This window comes from Oncorhynchus tshawytscha, linkage group LG05 (genome assembly GCF_018296145.1).
Source record: "Oncorhynchus tshawytscha isolate Ot180627B linkage group LG05, Otsh_v2.0, whole genome shotgun sequence".
Lineage (NCBI taxonomy): Eukaryota > Metazoa > Chordata > Actinopteri > Salmoniformes > Salmonidae > Oncorhynchus > Oncorhynchus tshawytscha.
In genome coordinates this window covers 47,702,766-47,720,384 of record NC_056433.1, presented here as the reverse complement: position 1 = coordinate 47,720,384, position 17,619 = coordinate 47,702,766, and the positions used below count along the sequence as shown (strand labels likewise).

The 17,619-nt window shown below is 46.2% G+C and overlaps 1 protein-coding gene across 2 annotated transcripts; it reads right to left on the bottom strand.

Annotated features, from left to right (window-relative positions):
• Positions 1-900: 900 nt before the first annotated feature.
• stil (STIL centriolar assembly protein) lies at positions 901-16,833 on the bottom strand. Of its 2 annotated transcripts, none has more exons than XM_024421054.2 (17): positions 16,369-16,833; positions 15,996-16,081; positions 15,756-15,863; positions 15,367-15,482; positions 14,979-15,166; positions 12,761-13,017; positions 12,571-12,654; positions 12,266-12,352; positions 10,312-10,462; positions 7,402-7,511; positions 7,015-7,135; positions 5,867-6,847; positions 5,635-5,758; positions 4,614-4,851; positions 4,048-4,195; positions 3,465-3,769; positions 901-2,278 (listed from the first exon to the last, which is right to left on the bottom strand). In XM_024421054.2, exons 2-17 carry the CDS (start codon positions 16,004-16,006, stop codon positions 1,591-1,593), a joined length of 3,717 nt encoding a protein of 1,238 aa, XP_024276822.1. In that variant the 5' UTR covers positions 16,007-16,081; positions 16,369-16,833; the 3' UTR covers positions 901-1,590. The 2 variants fall into 2 exon arrangements, with proteins under 2 accessions (XP_024276822.1, XP_024276823.1); XM_024421055.2 differs by having other exon boundaries at positions 16,403-16,833.
• Between the last annotated feature and the right edge of the window lie 786 nt (positions 16,834-17,619).

The following is a 17,619-nucleotide window of genomic DNA, read 5'->3' as shown; positions in this document are numbered from 1 at the left end:
GTCTGGAGGTTGTGAAAAACCTGACAGGCCTGTGGGGCAGCAGTGTGCAACGCCAGCCTCATCCGACGTCACCAGCCAATCACCTCAGCCCCGCCCTGAGCCAGTATCTGGACTCCACCACCACACCGATGATCTTTGACCTCCAGAAACTGGGCCTGACCTCTGATTTCATGGAGGTGCCTGAGGAGATGCTGTTTATGGAGGTGTGGGACCTTGGTGAGGGCGCAGGGGACCAGCGCTATAAGGCCAAGTGGGAAATTACCGGGACAAACGGCATTGTGCTAGACGAGGGCACCTGGCTGCAGAACGATGACAACTGGTGAAACCACACATGAAAGACTATCCTGTTGGGTGAACAATTATCTTCATCTTACGATTCATAAGTGTGTGAATACATTAAAAGACTATTCTTGCATTCCTTCTCTTCTTTAATCCCTCCAACCTGCATTACTAAATGGAAGAGCAAAACGTAGATCTGGTAAGCAGACGTGATGGAGAAAGAAATGTGACAGGTGACTATATCTGAGCTATACTCTTACTCTGTGCCGACATGCTGTTTGCATGTGATTAACCACATTTTCCATTGAGCTCAGGATAGTCCATTCCCCCCACAACATATTTATCCAGGAGCCCAGCTCTAGCACAGATTAGCAACATTTCACAATCGAAATCACTAGTATTTGTCTGTTTATTCTAGATATGCCTGATGTGTGACATGGCAGATTTTTTGAAGAGCGGTGAGGCGAGGTTAACAGTGGGAAGTCTATGTCAGAGGGGTGTGAAATGACTTCAGGGATAGAAGTCTGGGTTGGGGAGGGACAGTAGAGGGCTAACTAAATAGAACACTAAAATGTAAATTCACAAAAGAAAACCATCTGTAGAAAAAGTACAAAACTTACATGAATCAGGTACATATTTATTGAGGCAATTTTAAATAGAAAGTTAAAGTTGAGACACTTGAAATAATGCTCAAGGCATTTCATGTACAAACACAAGAACAATATAGCATGAAGGAAACTTAGATATTTACAACATAAAAAAAGGAAAAACAATTGGCATGAATTTAGTCTGTTTCACCATGTAATCAGACTTTTAAAAAATCCCAACATTGACTAAATAAATAGGTGCACATCAATTACCAGGAGATTGGGTATAGTGGTTATCAATAAACGGCCAAAACGTAAATAGCTTCAAATGGTTCAAACAATTGGCATCCATTGCATGTTGAAAATCAAAAGCCCTTTAAATTCAAATAGAGAAAATGACCTGGCTGCCACCATTGAAGAGCTAAATGATAACACTACACCCAAGTGGTAGTAGAAGGAAGACAAGAATTTTGCTCATAAGACCAAGAGCACTGTCGTGATTTGCTAACAGTCTCTGTACATCAGTGGTCACAAACAAATGTATCCATTACAATGAGCACCATGAAGATTAAAATAGAGGCATTAAAAAAACGAAATGTGTAAACAAAAATTTATGGAAGCATTAAAAAACCTCTTACTAAGGAAACTGACAAATCCCAATGGATTTCGACAATACATTTCATTTGTCATTTTGAGTTCCCTCTACATTAGTTGCCGTGGTCCTTTAGAAGAGTTTCGGCAGCTGTCGAAGTCTACTTAGGTCCAAGAAATTTCCCATCGACCCTTCTGGTTGAGGACACTCCCTCTGCATTTCTCCTAAAGATGGCCGCCATTTGGCGCCATTCTCTTTCTCCAGACTGTGTTTGGCGCCGCGGGCCAAAAGCTGCATTTTAGGACGCAAGTCTCTGAGTAGCTGACTTTGAGAGTCTGAATGCAGCGCCTGGGGGTTGACAGGGTCGGAGTGGGGCAACTCGTTGGTGATGTTCTTCAGAACCCTCACTCTTTGCCCTTCTTGTTCCTGTTGAACATGGAACTGTACAGTGTATCCCATCTCCGATAGCTCCTCCTCACTCCCGCTCCCCTCCTCTATCAGCCCGTACCTCTTCATGTACTTGCGGGTGGCAAAGGACATGTTGTTCGGAGACAGAATACTGCTCAGTCCCATGGCGCTCTTCTCCGTTGGGGGGTTCTCTGAGAGCAGTGTGCAGGGGCTGAGCCTGGGAAGGGCCTTGGGGGGCTGTTGCCCTCCCCCTACAGAGAGCCTGGAGAGCTGCTGGTCGCTCAGGTATCGGAGGGCGATGGCGTTGGCCTCCAGGCTGAGATCCACGCTGCCGCCCCACATGCTGGCCGCCGTCGACTCTGGGAGGGTCAGTCTGCTGATGACCGCCTCCGGGTTGATGCCGGCCAGGGTACTGGGGAGAAGGAAACGGGAGCTGCATTTACAATCAAAGCTACAGGAACACTTTCTGCATAAGGGAATGATGTCGAACTTACATGAGAATGAGCCAGAAAGTAGGAGAATCGGCCATTGTAATAGCCCATATTGTAATGTTAGAATGGCTGTAACCATAATCAAGAATGGAAAAAGTACCCAATTGTCATACTTGAGTAAAAGATACCTTAATAGAAAATGACAAGTAAAAGTCCCACAGTAAAATACTACTTGACTAAAAGTTGCAGTACTTAGTTGTAAATATACTTAAGTATTAAAAGTAAATGTAATTGCTAAAATATAATTATCAAAAGTAAAAAATTATTTCAAATTCCTTACATTAGGCAAACCAGATGGTGCCATTTTCTTGTTTAACATTTTTTTCTTTACAGAAAGCCAGGAGTACACTCCAACACTCGGACATCATTTACAAACGAAGCAGGTGTTTAGTGAGCCGCCAGGGATTTTCTCTCGATAATTGGACCATTTTCCTGTCCTGCCAAGCATTCAAAATGTAACGATGTAGCGTAAAAAATAAATTATTTTCTTTAGGAATGCAAACTGGACAGTTTTATCTCAATCTTCATTCAAAGACTCAATCATGGACACTCTCACTGACAGTTGTGGCAGCATTGCGTGATGCATTGTTTTCTCTACCGTCTTGCCCTTTGTGCTGTTGTCTGTGCCCAATAATGTTTGTACCATGTTGTGCTGCAGCCATGCGTTGCTACCATGCTGTGTTGTCATATTCTGCTGACTTGCCATGTTGTCGTCTTAGGTCTGTCTCTATGCATTGTTGTGGAGTCTGTCGTGTCCTATACTTTATTCATTTTTAATCCCAGCTCCCGTCCCCGCAGGAGGCCTTTTGGCAGGTCGTCATTGTAAATAAGAATGTTCTTACCTGGCCTAATTAAATAAAATAAATAATTAGTGAAGTTAAAGTTGCCAAAAAATATACACCAAAGTACATATACACCAAAAAACAACTTAAGTAGTATTTGAAAGTATTTTTACACCACTGATAATAACAGGTCCATGTTCAGTGTCTGAAACTTCCTTCACAGTCCTACTGCTAGGTGGCACTATTGTTACACCATAAGACTACTACATCTATGACCTATGTGCAAAGATAGTCAAGTAAACCTGAAACATCAAGGCAAACATACCTGGCACTCTCGACAGAGCTGCGCCTGGTCTTGCCCCCAGGGTCAGCAGAGTCCAGGTCCACGTTGACCCCTAGCTGCTGCAGCTGGCGCAGCGTGGCGTGGAGCACCTGGTCCCTTCCTTTTGGCTGCTCCCCTCCTTTGGGCTCCGGCCTCCGGGAGCTGACGGGAACCGGGCTAGGGGACAACTGCTGGGACTGACAGTGGGACAAGCTGTGGTTCTCCTGCCGTGGGTACGAGGTCCTTTGGTCTTCTTCCTCGTCGACCTCCTCGTTCACTGATCCCTGGAGGCGGCTGTTCACTTGGCCCTGTGGAAGGATGAAGAACGTCAGATCTTTATTGGTAAAAGCGCTTCTCGTACATTTAGTTCAAAGCGACATAGTCAAAAAAGGGATCTCACAGGACGGAGGCTGGCCACATAACATGTTGGATTAAGCGTTTCACTGCAATACTAGATTCTGTTGAAACATTGCTCCAAAATAAAGCATACCAGAATGAAAGACGGTGCAAATACAAACAGACTAATCACTTGGGGCCGTGCTCATAAGTGTTTCATGGAGAAAGAGCCTATAAAGAGCACTCTTACCAGTAGATCCTGATAAAACCGCTGATCGTCCATGGCCTTGGACTCCTCACTCTTGGTGTCGTCTCTCTGTGGAGACTGGTAGTACATGCTGGCACTCTCCCCCAACACTGGACTCTGGAAAGAACAGTCTCCAAATGCTGACTGAGTCCTGCAGGAAATGCACAATAAACACAATGCGGTTCATACTCCGGTAAAAATAAATTCACTGAAATGGCCACGAGGTGGCACCAGTGTTCAGATGGTGAGCCGTCAGTTGGTGGGATCACACGTCTGATGCCAGTTGTGAGGGCTCACCCTATCGTGGATATTTTCACATCGCCCATGTTCTTCGTGGCTGGGTTTCAGATTGAAACTCTCTATTCCTTTCAATCATTAAAGCCTCATTCTTGTGAAATGAAGGGAGTAAAATGGTGTCAGCTCCTCTTTCAGAGTTCTTGGTGGTGAACTACAACCATTATTTTCTTGCATTCTTCCAGTCAATTCAAATTGAGGGCTGGGCCAATGTAAAAAAACACACAAAAAAAAAACAAGCGCTCGGTTTGAAATGCAGCCAACCGTTTGCTTACCTCGGGTGCGTTGACTGATTGGCTGGTGAGCCTGGCACTCGTCCCTCCCGGACCCCGCTCTCTTCTTCCGAGCCACCTATGTGCCTGCTGTGGGTAAGGTTGGCACTGCCAGAGCTCCGACTAGAGGAGGCCCTGCTGCCATCAGGCGCGCCAGGCCCTCTGTGCCACTCTGGCCGTGGGCACTCCTCGTCATCGTGAGCGGGGGCATCGACTGGGACGCCCCAGAACAGACTGGCACCTGAAGAGGAGGGAAGAGATGAAGTTAGTTGACTACGGGTGTGTCCGTAAATTCACTCTGGCTATCTCGTCCAATTTCAGAGCACTCATGTCGGAGTGTGCCAGAGGGCAGAATAATGAATTTACGAAAGCGCAACACCGGCTGAATATTACCGGGGTCAATAAACGTTGGTAAAAAAAAGAAAAAAAAAGTAATTCAATTGTTGCCAGCAGCAGTTAGTCACTAACACTCTAGATAACCAGCTCTGCTAGGGCAAGTAAAATGGTTAGAGTGAGTTTCTCTCATTTGTGTCTGGAAGTAGCTAGCCAACATTAGCTTGGGTGCCGTTGTGAGGAACGCTCGGATCAGCCAGAACGTCCAGTGGGCGCACCGAACGCGAAACACTGAATTTACGAAGGGACAATCTGACAACACTGAATTTACGAATGCCCAGAACGCACACCAGAGTGAATTTACAAACACACCCTATATGGTATAGTAAACAAACAAAAAAACTCCAAAACAGTTACACAACAAAAGAGTAATCATAGGTGTATTGATACTGGGTAGTCCAAATTCACCCTTTCTATTCAGGAGACTTGGAGAGAAAAGAAAAGGCCATGTTCTCAGCAGATCTCAAATGAACCATAAGTGAGAAATACGATTTTCACAGTGTTTCTGGAGACTAGAGCGTCACACAGTCTAGCAAAAACGAGTGACAGACGTAGTATTGGATCAAAATGCAGTGGATAGACAAACTATGACTATCCACCATGTATAAGCAGTGATGAAAGACTCTAGTACCTGTGCCTACAGCGATGCTAACACTTCTCTTGGTCTGTTGTCCAGGGGAGGTCTGTGTCTGGATGACTGCCTGCTCAGTGGATGAGCTCCCCCTTTTCCCTTGGGCCTCAAGTAGCTTCTGGATCTGAAATCAACAGGTTAAGAAAGATTGAGAACCCCTGTTCTAAAGCTTTAAGATTGTGTCATTTGATACAGTGTCTGATATCCACAATGACACCGTGGAGAAGCTGACCTGGGCCTGCAGTAACTTGAGCTGCCGGTCTTGGTCCACCAGGATTCTATAGGCGTCAGAGGCTAGGAGGTTCATAGGCCCGTCCAGGGGAGAGAGAGAGGGGGTTGCCTGGGCCTGGCAACACTGGTTCTGACAGGCGGGGGCTTGAAGCTCCAAGCGGCCCCTGGGAGAGCAGGGCCCCTGAGAGGGGAAGTGGTGTGTGGTGGGGGGGCCCCCGGTGAGGCACGCTGGGCTGTAGTGAAGGTTTGTTTGGTGAGAGGTGGGGGGGTTACTTTCAGCGTTGGAGCAGAAGTGCCCACCCGGGGTCCCTGATGCCCCCTGCCAGTGGTTGGGGTGGTACAAGGGGGTATGGTCATGTTGGAAGGAGCAGCACCCGCAAGGCTGGTTCAAGTTGGGATTGGGGGTGCTGTGGAAGTGCTTGGGATGGACTGGGGGCTGTTGGTGAGTGGGCATGAGGGCTGGGGTTGGGGGGGGACCGGGGCTGTGCCTGGGGATGGGTTGTGGCGAGTTTCCGACAGGGGAGGCCCCTCTGTGAGAGGGGCGACCTGGGGTTTGATGGAACTGCCTGGCCTGATGGACTGATCCATTAGGAGAGGAGCCAGTCTTTGGAGAGGAGGAGGATGAAGTATAGGCAGACGACCTCTTCCCAAACTGCGGAGGGGCTGATTTCCTGCTGGAGGAGGGGGGCCAGAGAGGTGGTGGCTGCTGCCCGGGGGTGAGGGAAGCTCTTCTGCTGCCTTTGCCCTGGGAGGCCATGGCAGGGGTCAGGGGCTTTCTAATCGGAGGGGGGACCCCGAGGATGGTGGGACCCTGGTCTGGGGGTCTGGTAGCCCAGGGGTGGAGCTGGTGGGAGGGAGGGGCACTTCCTCTGTGCTGCAGAGCTGGGAGTGGAGGATGAGGGCGACCCATGGTCTTTCCATCCAGGAAACTGCCGTCCATCACTAGAGAGAGCTCCGGCACAGAGGGGTGGACCTGCTTGGTCTGAAACAAAAAGGTATAACATTTACAACAGACCCTAAAGTATAAATAGACTGCTTCAAATGAAAAATAGAGCAACCTCCTCTGGTTACAGCATAGATACAGCATTCCAAAGAGAGGGAAAGGAAGAAAAATAAGGAGACAGACACCAAGAGAGAGAGAGCACTGACCTGCTGGGTGAGAGGGTGTGGGTTTGGGGAGGGCCTGGGGGAGAGGTCCTCATCCTCCACTCCAGAGTCATGGTCGCTGATTGACAGCCTGTCCTGCGGAGAGGCTGCCACTGACGCAGGGCTGAGGGAGAGAAGAGGACAGACACCGTCAAACACTGGTGAGCCCATTGTCCAATCTAACACACAGCAATTCCTGTGAAGTCATAAAATCCGGTTAGAGGATCGTTCTCATGAGTTTAGTTAGTAGTTAATAACAAAAGACTGATTCTTGTCACCCAACACACAGACAAAAAGCCACCACACACTGAGACGGCATCGAGTCTCAATCCACTGCTCCAGTCGAGGTAATATTGTTACAGCAAATGCTTGAGAGAAGAGCTTGTATACCTTGTTAAGGAGACACGGGACACCAGTTCCCTGAAGAACTCAGCCTCACGGTTCTGGGTCTCGGCACTGAGCTCAAACTTCAGAGTACAGCCCTCGGAGATCTCTACATTCTGCACAGACAAGGAACAAAAGAAAATCAAGTCTCATTTTGACGTGGATTATCCACCTTGTATAAATTATGTAATCGCCATCCTTAACACCTGCCAGCTTAACCCGGAAGCCAGCTGCACCAACGTGTCAGAGGAAACATCGTTCAAATGGCGACAGCCTGCAGGCGCCCGGCCCGCCACAAGGAGTCACTAGGGCGCGATGAGCCAAATAAAGCCCCCCTGTCCAAACCCTCCCATAACCCGTACGTACGATGGTGGGCCAATTGTGCGCCGTCCTATGGGAGTTCCTGCCACGGCCGGTTGTGGCATGGCCCGGGAATGAACCCGGGTCTGTGGTAATGCTTCTAGCATTGCCTTAGACCACTGCGCCACTCAGGGGGCCCATAAATTACTATTGTTGTAATAGTGGGTAAAGGCCACTAGAGGGCTTTTCATACTACTAAGCTGAGCCAAAACAAGCTGAACTGCACCGACCTTATGCATCGACAATAGTTGTTGGAACCATGTTGGTAAGCTCAATGTGAAAGGGAAATGTCCGAGCATGGTTCAGGTTGGAGCAATACAGTGCCACTGACACGGCCTGCAATGAAAACATGCAGTCTCTCCTTCACTGCAGCCGAGGTGAGTAAGACATTTAAACGTGTTAACCCTCGCAAGGCTGCAGGCCCAGACGGCATCCCCAGCCGCGCCCTCAGAGCATGCGCAGACCAGCTGGCCGGTGTGTTTACGGACATATTCAATCAATCCCTATACCAGTCTGCTGTTCCCACATGCTTCAAGAGGGCCACCATTGTTCCTGTTCCCAAGAAAGCTAAGGTAACTGAGCTAAACGACTACTGCCCCGTAGCACTCACATCCGTCATCATGAAGTGCTTTGAGAGACTAGTCAAGGACCATATCACCTCCACCCTACCTGACACCCTAGACCCATTCCAATTTGCTTACCGCCCAAATAGGTCCACAGACGATGCAATCTCAACCACACTGCACACTGCCCTACCCCATCTGGACAAGAGGAATACCTATGTGAGAATGCTGTTCATCGACTACAGCTCGGCATTCAACACCATAGTACCCTCCAAGCTCGTCATCAAGCTCGAGACCCTGGGTCTCGACCCCGCCCTGTGCAACTGGGTACTGGACTTCCTGACGGGCCGCCCCCAGGTGGTGAGGGTAGGCAACAACATCTCCTCCCCGCTGATCCTCAACACTGGGGCCCCACAAGGGTGCGTTCTGAGCCCTCTCCTGTACTCCCTGTTCACCCACGACTGCGTGGCCACGCACGCTCCAACTCAATCATCAAGTTTGCGGAAGACACAACAGTGGTAGGCTTGATTACCAACAACGACGAGACGGCCTACAGGGAGGAGGTGAGGGCCCTCGGAGTGTGGTGTCAGGAAAATAACCTCACACTCAACGTCAACAAAACTAAGGAGATGATTGTGGACTTCAGGAAACAGCAGAGGGAACACCCCCCTAACCACATCGATGGAACAGTAGTGGAGAGGGTAGCAAGTTTTAAGTTCCTCGGCATACACATCACAGACAAACTGAATTGGTCCACTCACACAGACAGCATCGTGAAGAAGGCGCAGCAGCGCCTCTTCAACCTCAGGAGGCTGAAGAAATTCGGCTTGTCACCAAAAGCACTCAAACTTCTACAGATGCACAATCGAGAGCATCCTGGCGGGCTGTATCACCGCCTGGTACGGCAACTGCTCCGCCCTCAACCGTAAGGCTCTCCAGAGGGTAGTGAGGTCTGCACAACGCATCACCGGGGGCAAACTACCTGCCCTCCAGGACACCTACACCACCCGATGTTACAGGAAGGCCATAAAGATCATCAAGGACATCAACCACCCGAGCCACTGCCTGTTCACCCAGCTATCATCCAGAAGGCGAGGTCAGTACAGGTGCATCAAAGCTGGGACCGAGAGACTGCCTGTTCACCCTGCTGTCATCCAGAAGGCGAGGTCAGTACAGGTGCATCAAAGCTGGGACCGAGAGACTGAAAAACAGCTTCTATCTCAAGGCCATCAGACTGTTAAACAGCCACCACTAACATTGAGTGGCTGCTGCCAACACACTGACACTGACTCAACTCCAGCCACTTTAATAATGGGAATTGATGGGAAATGTAAATATATCACTAGCCACTTTAAACAATGCTACCCTATATAATGTTACTTACCCTACATTATTCATCTCATATGCATACGTATATACTGTACTCTATATCATCGACTGCATCCTTATGTAATACATGTTTCACTAGCCACTTTAACTATGTCACTTTGTTTACATACTCATCTCATATGTATATACTGTACTCGATACCATCTACTGTATCTTGCCTATGCTGCTCTGTACCATCACTCATTCATATGGCGGCAGGGTAGCCTAGTGGTTAGAGCTTTGGACTAGTAGCTGAAAGGTTGCAAGTTCAAATCCCCGAGCTGACAGAGTACAAATCTGTCGTTCTGCCCCTGAACAGGCAGTTAACCCACTGTTCCTAGGCCATCATTGAAAATAAGACTTTGTTCTTAACTGACTTGCCTAGTTAAATAAAGGTAAAATAAAATAAAAATATATCCTTATGTACATATTCTTTATCCCCTTACACTGTGTATAAGACAGTAGTTTTGGAATTGTTAGTTAGATTACTTGTTGGTTATTACTGCATTGTCGGAACTAGAAGCACAAGCATTTCGCTACACTCGCATTAACATCTGCTAACCATGTGTATGTGACAAATAAAATTTGATTTGATTTAGAGTGAGTCAGGCATAAGTGTGCCTACCTGGTAGAGAGTGAGTGACTCGGTGCTGGTGAGCAGTTGAAAGGTCATGTCCTGCTGCTGCCCACTGCAAGGCTGAACCTGGTAGAACTCTGGCTCCCTGTGGGTCAGTGAGTACAGCACCACAAGGAACGCACCACCCTCAGACATCACCCTGGAACACACCAATAAATCAGGGGTGTGTTCATTAAAACATTTTGAAGCGAGAAGGTTGCCCAACTGAACCAATAAGAACACTGATTGATGTATTCCATTGAAGTGCAACGGTGTGAAAATGTTGTGTAACGTTGCAGATAGAAATCTCATGAATAGAGCTGTCTGACAAATCCCTATTCTACACATGTACAGTGCATTCGGAAAGTATTCAGACCCCTTGACTTTTTCCACATTTTGTTACGTTACAGCCTTATTCTAAAATGGATTACATTTTAGGGGGGGGGGCGACAATATACACACACAATACCCAATAACGACAAAGCAAAAGCAAGTTTAGAATTGTTTGCAAATGTATAAAAACACAGATATCACATTTATATAAGTATTCAGACCCTTTACATAGTACCTTCCTGAAGCCCCTTTGGCAGAGATTACAGCCTTGAGTCTTCTTGGGTATGACACTACAAGCTTGGCACACTTGTATTTGGGAAGTTTCTTCCATTCTTCTCTGTAGATCCTCTCAAGCTGTTCGGTTGGATGGGGAGCATTGCTGCACAGCTGTTTTCAGGTCTCTCCAGAGGTGTTTGATCGGGTTCAAGTCCGGACTCTGGCTGGACCATTGACGGACATTGAGACTTGTCCCAAAGCCACTCCTGAGTGATCTTGGCTGTGTGCTTAGGGTCGTTGTCCTGTTGGAAAGTGAACCTCCACCCGAGTCGGAGGACCTGAGCGCTCTGGAGCAGGTTTTCATCCAGGATCTTTCTGTAGTTTGCTCTGTTCATCTTTCCCCTCATCCTGACTAGTCTCCCAATCCCTGCCGCTGAAAAACATCTCCACAGCATGATGATGCTGCCACCATGCTTTACCATAGGGATGGGGTCAGGTTTCTTCCAGCTGTGACACTTGGCATTCAGGCCAAAGAGATCAATCTTGGTTTCATCAGACCAGAGAATCTGGTTTCTCTCAGTCAGAGTAATTTAGGTGCCTTTTGACAAACTCCAAGCAGGCGGTCATGTGCCTTTTACTGAGGAGTGGCTTCCGTCTGGACACGACCATAAAGGCCTGATTGGTAGAGTGCTGCAGAAATGGTTGTCCTTCTGGAAGGTTCTCCCATCTCCACAGAGGAACTGTGGAGCTCTTTCAGAGTGACTATAGGGTTCTTGGTCACCTCCCTGACCAAGGCCCTTCTCTCCCGATTGCTCAATTTTGCCAGGCAGCCAGCTCTGGGAAGAGTCTTGTGCCTCAACACAATCCTGTCTCGGAGCTCTACAGACAATTCCTTGGATAAGGTATCCATTATTTATTTGTAATAAATTTGTCATTATGGGGAATTGTGTGTAGATTGATGAGTAAAGAAAAATATATAATCCATTTTAGAATAAGGCTGTAATGTAACAAAACGTGGAAAATGTCAAAGGGTCTGAAAACTTTGACTGCACTGTACAGCTAAAGCTAACCTTCATGAATAAGCACCGATGGACTAAAAATATTTCATGATTTGGTAAAAAAATAAACATCTTAAGCATAGAAACCATAATTCATAAACATTTATAATAATTTAGAAACACTTGAAATAATTTATTCATGCTTATTCATGAACGTTATTACAAAGTGCCTAGCCTGCAGGCCCACATCAGTTGTGCTTCAACCAACGTCTGTGTTCGTTGCTGTTTGTTTGGGATAACAACCATAAAACAGTTGGCTACAGCACAGAGTATGGAGCCAGACTACCTTCAGCCAAGTGAGAAATGACAGTCAGAGTCCTATTTGCAATATGTGAACAGATGGGCATCCCACTCACTTGTCATGGAGGGAGGAGCTGAACAGGTACCTCAGACACCACGCCCACACCTGGGGGTTGTAGATGTGGGTGACCCCACTCAACCATCTGCCACAGACAAGACCACAAGCACGTCAACCAAACTGTACACTACTGCTAATGAGGTGGCACACACACACCCAACAACAGCTTGAGTACTATAAGGAAGGATAAATCCTTTTGTGGATCAGATTATCTCCAATGAATGGAGTCCCCCCAAGCCCGCACATCCAAAATAATAACATATGTTGGCCGAAAAATATAATGTCAATGGAGGGCTTTCTCACACTCCGACCAGTGGAAGAGTGTAGGCCTTCGGGTCAGACTCCAGTAGTAGCAGCAGTTTCCGGGTTTGATCCATGGTCAGAAAGCTGAACAAAATGTAGACCAGAGGCATTAATTAATAACACAGCGATAAATAAATGATTGGCATGACTTGTTTAATATGTTATTCCATGTTATGGCTTTAATCCTTACCCTTGTTTGCGGCTGGCGCTGCTGTGTAGCGGCTGGGTGAGGCTGGCCGTGCTGCTCAGGTTCCTGGCCAAGGCGGTGGGGATGATGGGCACAGGCCGGACGGGCACAGCGTCCAGCGTGTTGCCGGGGGCGGTGGCGGCCCAGCGCAGGCAGAAGCCCAGGCTGTCACCTTGTTGGAAGCAGCTGAGGTGGGCTCGTAGGGCCAGCAGCTTAGACAGGTCCAGGGACTCCCGGCTTCTGCAGCAGTGCTGGAGCATCTGAACAGGTAGGGTGGGAGGGAGGATGGCGACATGGTTTAGGGCTGTTTAAGTTGAGCACATTCCACGGTCGCAGTTCCAGGGCACTGGATTAAAGGTTTTCCCTGGTGCCACTAACCTTTTCAGTTATATTGGTGGCACCAGCCCATGATTTGGTCGCATAAAAAAATATATATATTTATATTTGGTGGCACCACGGAATAGGAAAATGAGTAGTGATCTTATAAAGTCATACACAATGCTTTATTAAAAAGTGTCATAGATTACTGAGATGTTAGAAGTAATAACTTATTTATTGAATACAATGTCCAAACAGGAACGATTCAAGATATTTTGATATGCAACCTAATCCAGTGATTGTCAACCAAATTCATGTCAATTAGGCTCATATTGTTGTACTTTACTGTCAAAATAGGGCTACACAATATTATTTTTGGTTCAATAGAGGTGAATTTGCCTTCATATTTATGTGCACTAATATTAAATTGATGCCAATTCACCAGCTGCGGAAGTGGGACCTCAAAACACATTAGCTAGTTAGCTCATTTTAAAGTGGGTCGTTCGAGCCCTGAATACTGATATGAGCCATATATCACGGGTATGACGCAAAACTACTTGTTCTAATTACTAGGGCTGACCCCATTTAGTCGACTGGTCGATTGTTTGGTCGATAGGCTGTTTTTCGACAAAGATTTCTTTAGCCGAGCATTTAGCTAAAAAATAGAATCATGGTGTACAAGACACCGGTCTGATTCGCACATGGGGATGGCACAGTCCATCACTAAAACATGTGCTACTGAAATTGTACATGGTTATACTACATAAGAACACTAATCAAAATTATATTATTTTATAACAAATTCACTTTCTCCCGCGTTGGATAGTGGTCTCTGTCCACAGTTCTGAAACATCAGCGCATTGTTGAATTGCCACTTTTTCCTAGACCATGTTGCTATGTGCATAATAGCAAAGTTACCCAGCATATTGGTGTTGAGAACAATGTGGCAGAGGCAGCAGTGGAGTTAGGAGATGAGAAAACAGCTCTTGCTTTAATTGTCTACGAATAGCAAGGAGAGAGGAAACCAACTTAAATACACTGAACAAAAATATAAAAACGCAACATGTAAAGGGTTGGGCCCATGTTTCATGAGCTGAAATAAAAGATCCCAGAAATTGTCCATCTATTCCTCGTAGGGTAAGTTGAATACCCCTGCACTGGAGGATCTTTGCAATAGAATGGATCATCTGTGGAATAATGCACTTCACGGTTGGACCAAAACATGGCTTTTTCTGCCCCAAAAAATAGGTTGTTTTGATTGAGGTGACCAGGTAGAAAGTGCAGCTTGCACCAATTTGACCAATTAAAAGCTAAACGTGACTAAATGGTCACAGTCTGGAGCCCTGGGTTCAGTAATTAGCAACACCTGTTGCTGACAGGTTGCAATAACTGCCAACTTAGGAGTAGAGGGAGTATGCTCCTTCTGTTATCCAGGCAACAGAAGAGGTGGGCCATCTCGTTAGGCAGTTAAGAGGGTGGGTTGAACTTAACCTACAGTTGGGACCAATGTAAATTCCAGTTAGAAAACACAGCATTGTAAGAAAATACGGTAACTAGTGGTTAGAACGTTGGGCCAGTAACCGAAAGGTTGCTAGATTGAATAAAAATCTAGATTGAGTAAAAATCTGTCGTTCTGCCCCTGAACAAGGCAGTTAACCCACTAGGCCGTCATTGTAAATAAGAATTTTGTTCTTAACTGACTTGCCTAGTTAAATAAAGGTTAAAGTTTTTTTTAAGTGTATGGTTATTGCTTGTATTCTGGTAAGCATAACATTAATTTCATAACATCCTCATAAAACCAACTTCTTCACTATACTATTCACACAATACATAGTTGCACAGTGTTATGTGAGTGATAAGAGGACATTTACTTTCAGTGCAGACATTAACATATTCATGTTACCTTAAAAGAGATGTGGAAGACTTCTGCCGAGTGAACCATGGTGTCTGTAGCAGAGACCCCCTGTGTTTCCAGCACACAGGGCACCAGGACGTCCCCGGGCATCAGGGCAGTGGGCACCTTTCCAGAGGAGCCAGGCTGCCCCCGGCCTGGGTCGAACCGGTCCAGTGTCAAAGTCACACCCTCTTCATCTTGGAGAAAGAGTGGAGAGAGAACAGAGGGGCAGTTTAAATTTAAAAAATTGTCAAACTTAAAGAGTACTTACTTAGCAAGCATATCCAAGCAATCATTATCATGAGTATAAAATAATTATTTTCCATCTAAAAACGTGTTTGCTCTTTTCTCTCTCCTTTTTTCAATATTTGTCATGAAAAAAAATAATACTTCTCACCAGAATCCACAGCAATAGTCCCCAGCAAGTAACAGCTGAACTCAGGCTTGTTACTCTGTCGAGCATGGCGGTGGGCCAAGCGAAGAGTTTTCTCCACAAGAAGTAGCCGGGGATTTCTGTTCAATAGAAAACAGGTTTTCAAGTAGTGAAGGCAGAACATGACCAAATAACAATCACAGGTTGTGTTTCAATAGTCTCCCTCGTATCCTTTCTTTCAACTGAACTGATTGGAGAGAATTAAGCAGATGAAAGCAAGCCTGACATATTGCTTACATCCGGCCAAGATTTCTCAAATCAGTACAGACGATGGGCTGGAGATGAGAAAGCCACTGTGTATTACTGTTGCTGCATCCTAAGTAGTCACTGTCAAAGAGAACCCAGTAGACTACCTGTAATAGGAGAGGTGGAGGCTAACCACATCCCCATTAGGTGTGGGGTCCCATAGGGCTACTTTGGATTTGGGGAAGGTGAGGGCAGCAAGCGCATTCTCTGGTGACCTGTGGTATGGTTAACAATGTCAAATACTGTCAGACAAACTTTCCAGTGGGACATGTAATTGTATTGGAATTATTAGGAAATAAATGAGAAATGTACCAGGTTTGATATATGCAAAGGAAACATGTACATACCTTGTTGCCATCTTCAGATTATCTGGTTTGTAAACATTGTCCAAGACGTGAGATGGCAAGCCTTTCAAATTCACCTGAACACTCGTCTGTGGACAGGAAAGGCGTTGTTCTGTCAACAAGAACTGGCTATAACACTTTGACATCGTTATGTCAAGGCCAAACACCGGGTAAAATCTAAATGTGTGTGCATGACACCATGCATATTTTCAAGCAATTCACTGACACCAAAATACTAGCTGGCAACGTAACATTAGCTAGCTACTGCAGTTAGCTAGTTAAAAGGACTTTAGCCACCTGGCAAGTTTAGAAAATGGGACAGCTAGCTAACGTTGCTGTAACTACCTAGCTAACGTTAGCTCAAAAACCCAGTTACCTATGTCAGTCCAATTTGTGACCATAGCACATACAGTAATATTCTTCACCAAACGTAGCCAGTTAACGAACTAGCGATTTTATGGGTTGGCGTGCCACCGAGTCGTGATGGCTGTCTGAAATGTTCGGAGAACGGTCTTCAAGCTGCTGTCCCTCAACTAGGACTTCCTCCGCGACAACATCAAATCAGTCATATCCGCAGTAAATCCACACTTTCTCGGTCTTGTTTCGTTATTATTATTTTTTACTTCACCTGGCAGCGACCTAGCGTCGCATCGAATGAATCCCTTTCCGCATTGCTAGCTAAACGCAGAACACAAACGTCCTTTGCGATAAATCAAACGTAATTGATTATGGCGCTGTTTCCAGGTTCCAATGGCGGGGCATGAAATCCAGCCAATAGAAAGCTCCGTTTCATGGCTGCCATGGCTCCAATCAGAGGAGCTGACAATATCACCCGCTCAGCCCATCCAGTCCTTTTATCGTAATGGCGATGCAGTACACGAGTCTTATTGAGGTTGCAAAGAATATGAAATGGCGATAATGCTATATGCTACACCGTACATCAAGTCTTGCAACGATGAGCTACGTTTTTGATAGTGACAGCCATTTGAATTAAACAAAAACACAAGGGGGCGCAATTATACCAGGTTATACAGTAATACACACAGGCATTTTGCTATGCCACAGACATCCCATCTTTATTGACAGAAGCACGGCAGGCAAACAAAATTACTATGCCACATCAAATCAACCACAAACATCAGTATCATTTTCAAACCTAATCTTTCACACGATGCTTTTAATTTGTAGATAGTACCAGTCACAGAAGGGCTTTTCCCAACATGACCACCATTCACAGATGCACAGTGATGCTCCATCCCGCTTGAAGGGTTGTCATGATGGTATTCAGGAAAGAGCAATGTAATATTGACTTTGCACAAGAGCTTGGTCTGACAGAATTAAGGCTATTACAGAATTGGCCGTAAGTAATCCTGCTCCCCTGTACACCCAAACATCAGCTGGGATCAGCAAGGGGTTTGACATGACATCACACATTTGACTCAGTAGAACTCATTTTGACCCTGATAGAAATCATCTCTAGTCCGTCCATGCCTCATTCACTCATGCTGGCTGAGACCAATGGGTTCCAGGTTGAAGTGATTGCAACAGCGTCTAGCCAATGGCTGGCCGTCATGGATTCATTTTGCCCTAATCCATTTCAGTTCAGAGGAGATTAACAATCCAAACC

Excerpts from the sequence above, each read along its gene's own strand:
- stil (XM_024421054.2), bottom strand. Across the intron at positions 10,463-12,265 it reads AGCTCCTCCCTCCATGACAA|GGTGATGTCTGAGGGTGGTG; the intron begins GTGAGTGGGATG and ends GGTGTGTTCCAG. Across the intron at positions 7,512-10,311 it reads AGTCACTCACTCTCTACCAG|AATGTAGAGATCTCCGAGGG; the intron begins GTAGGCACACTT and ends TTGTCTGTGCAG.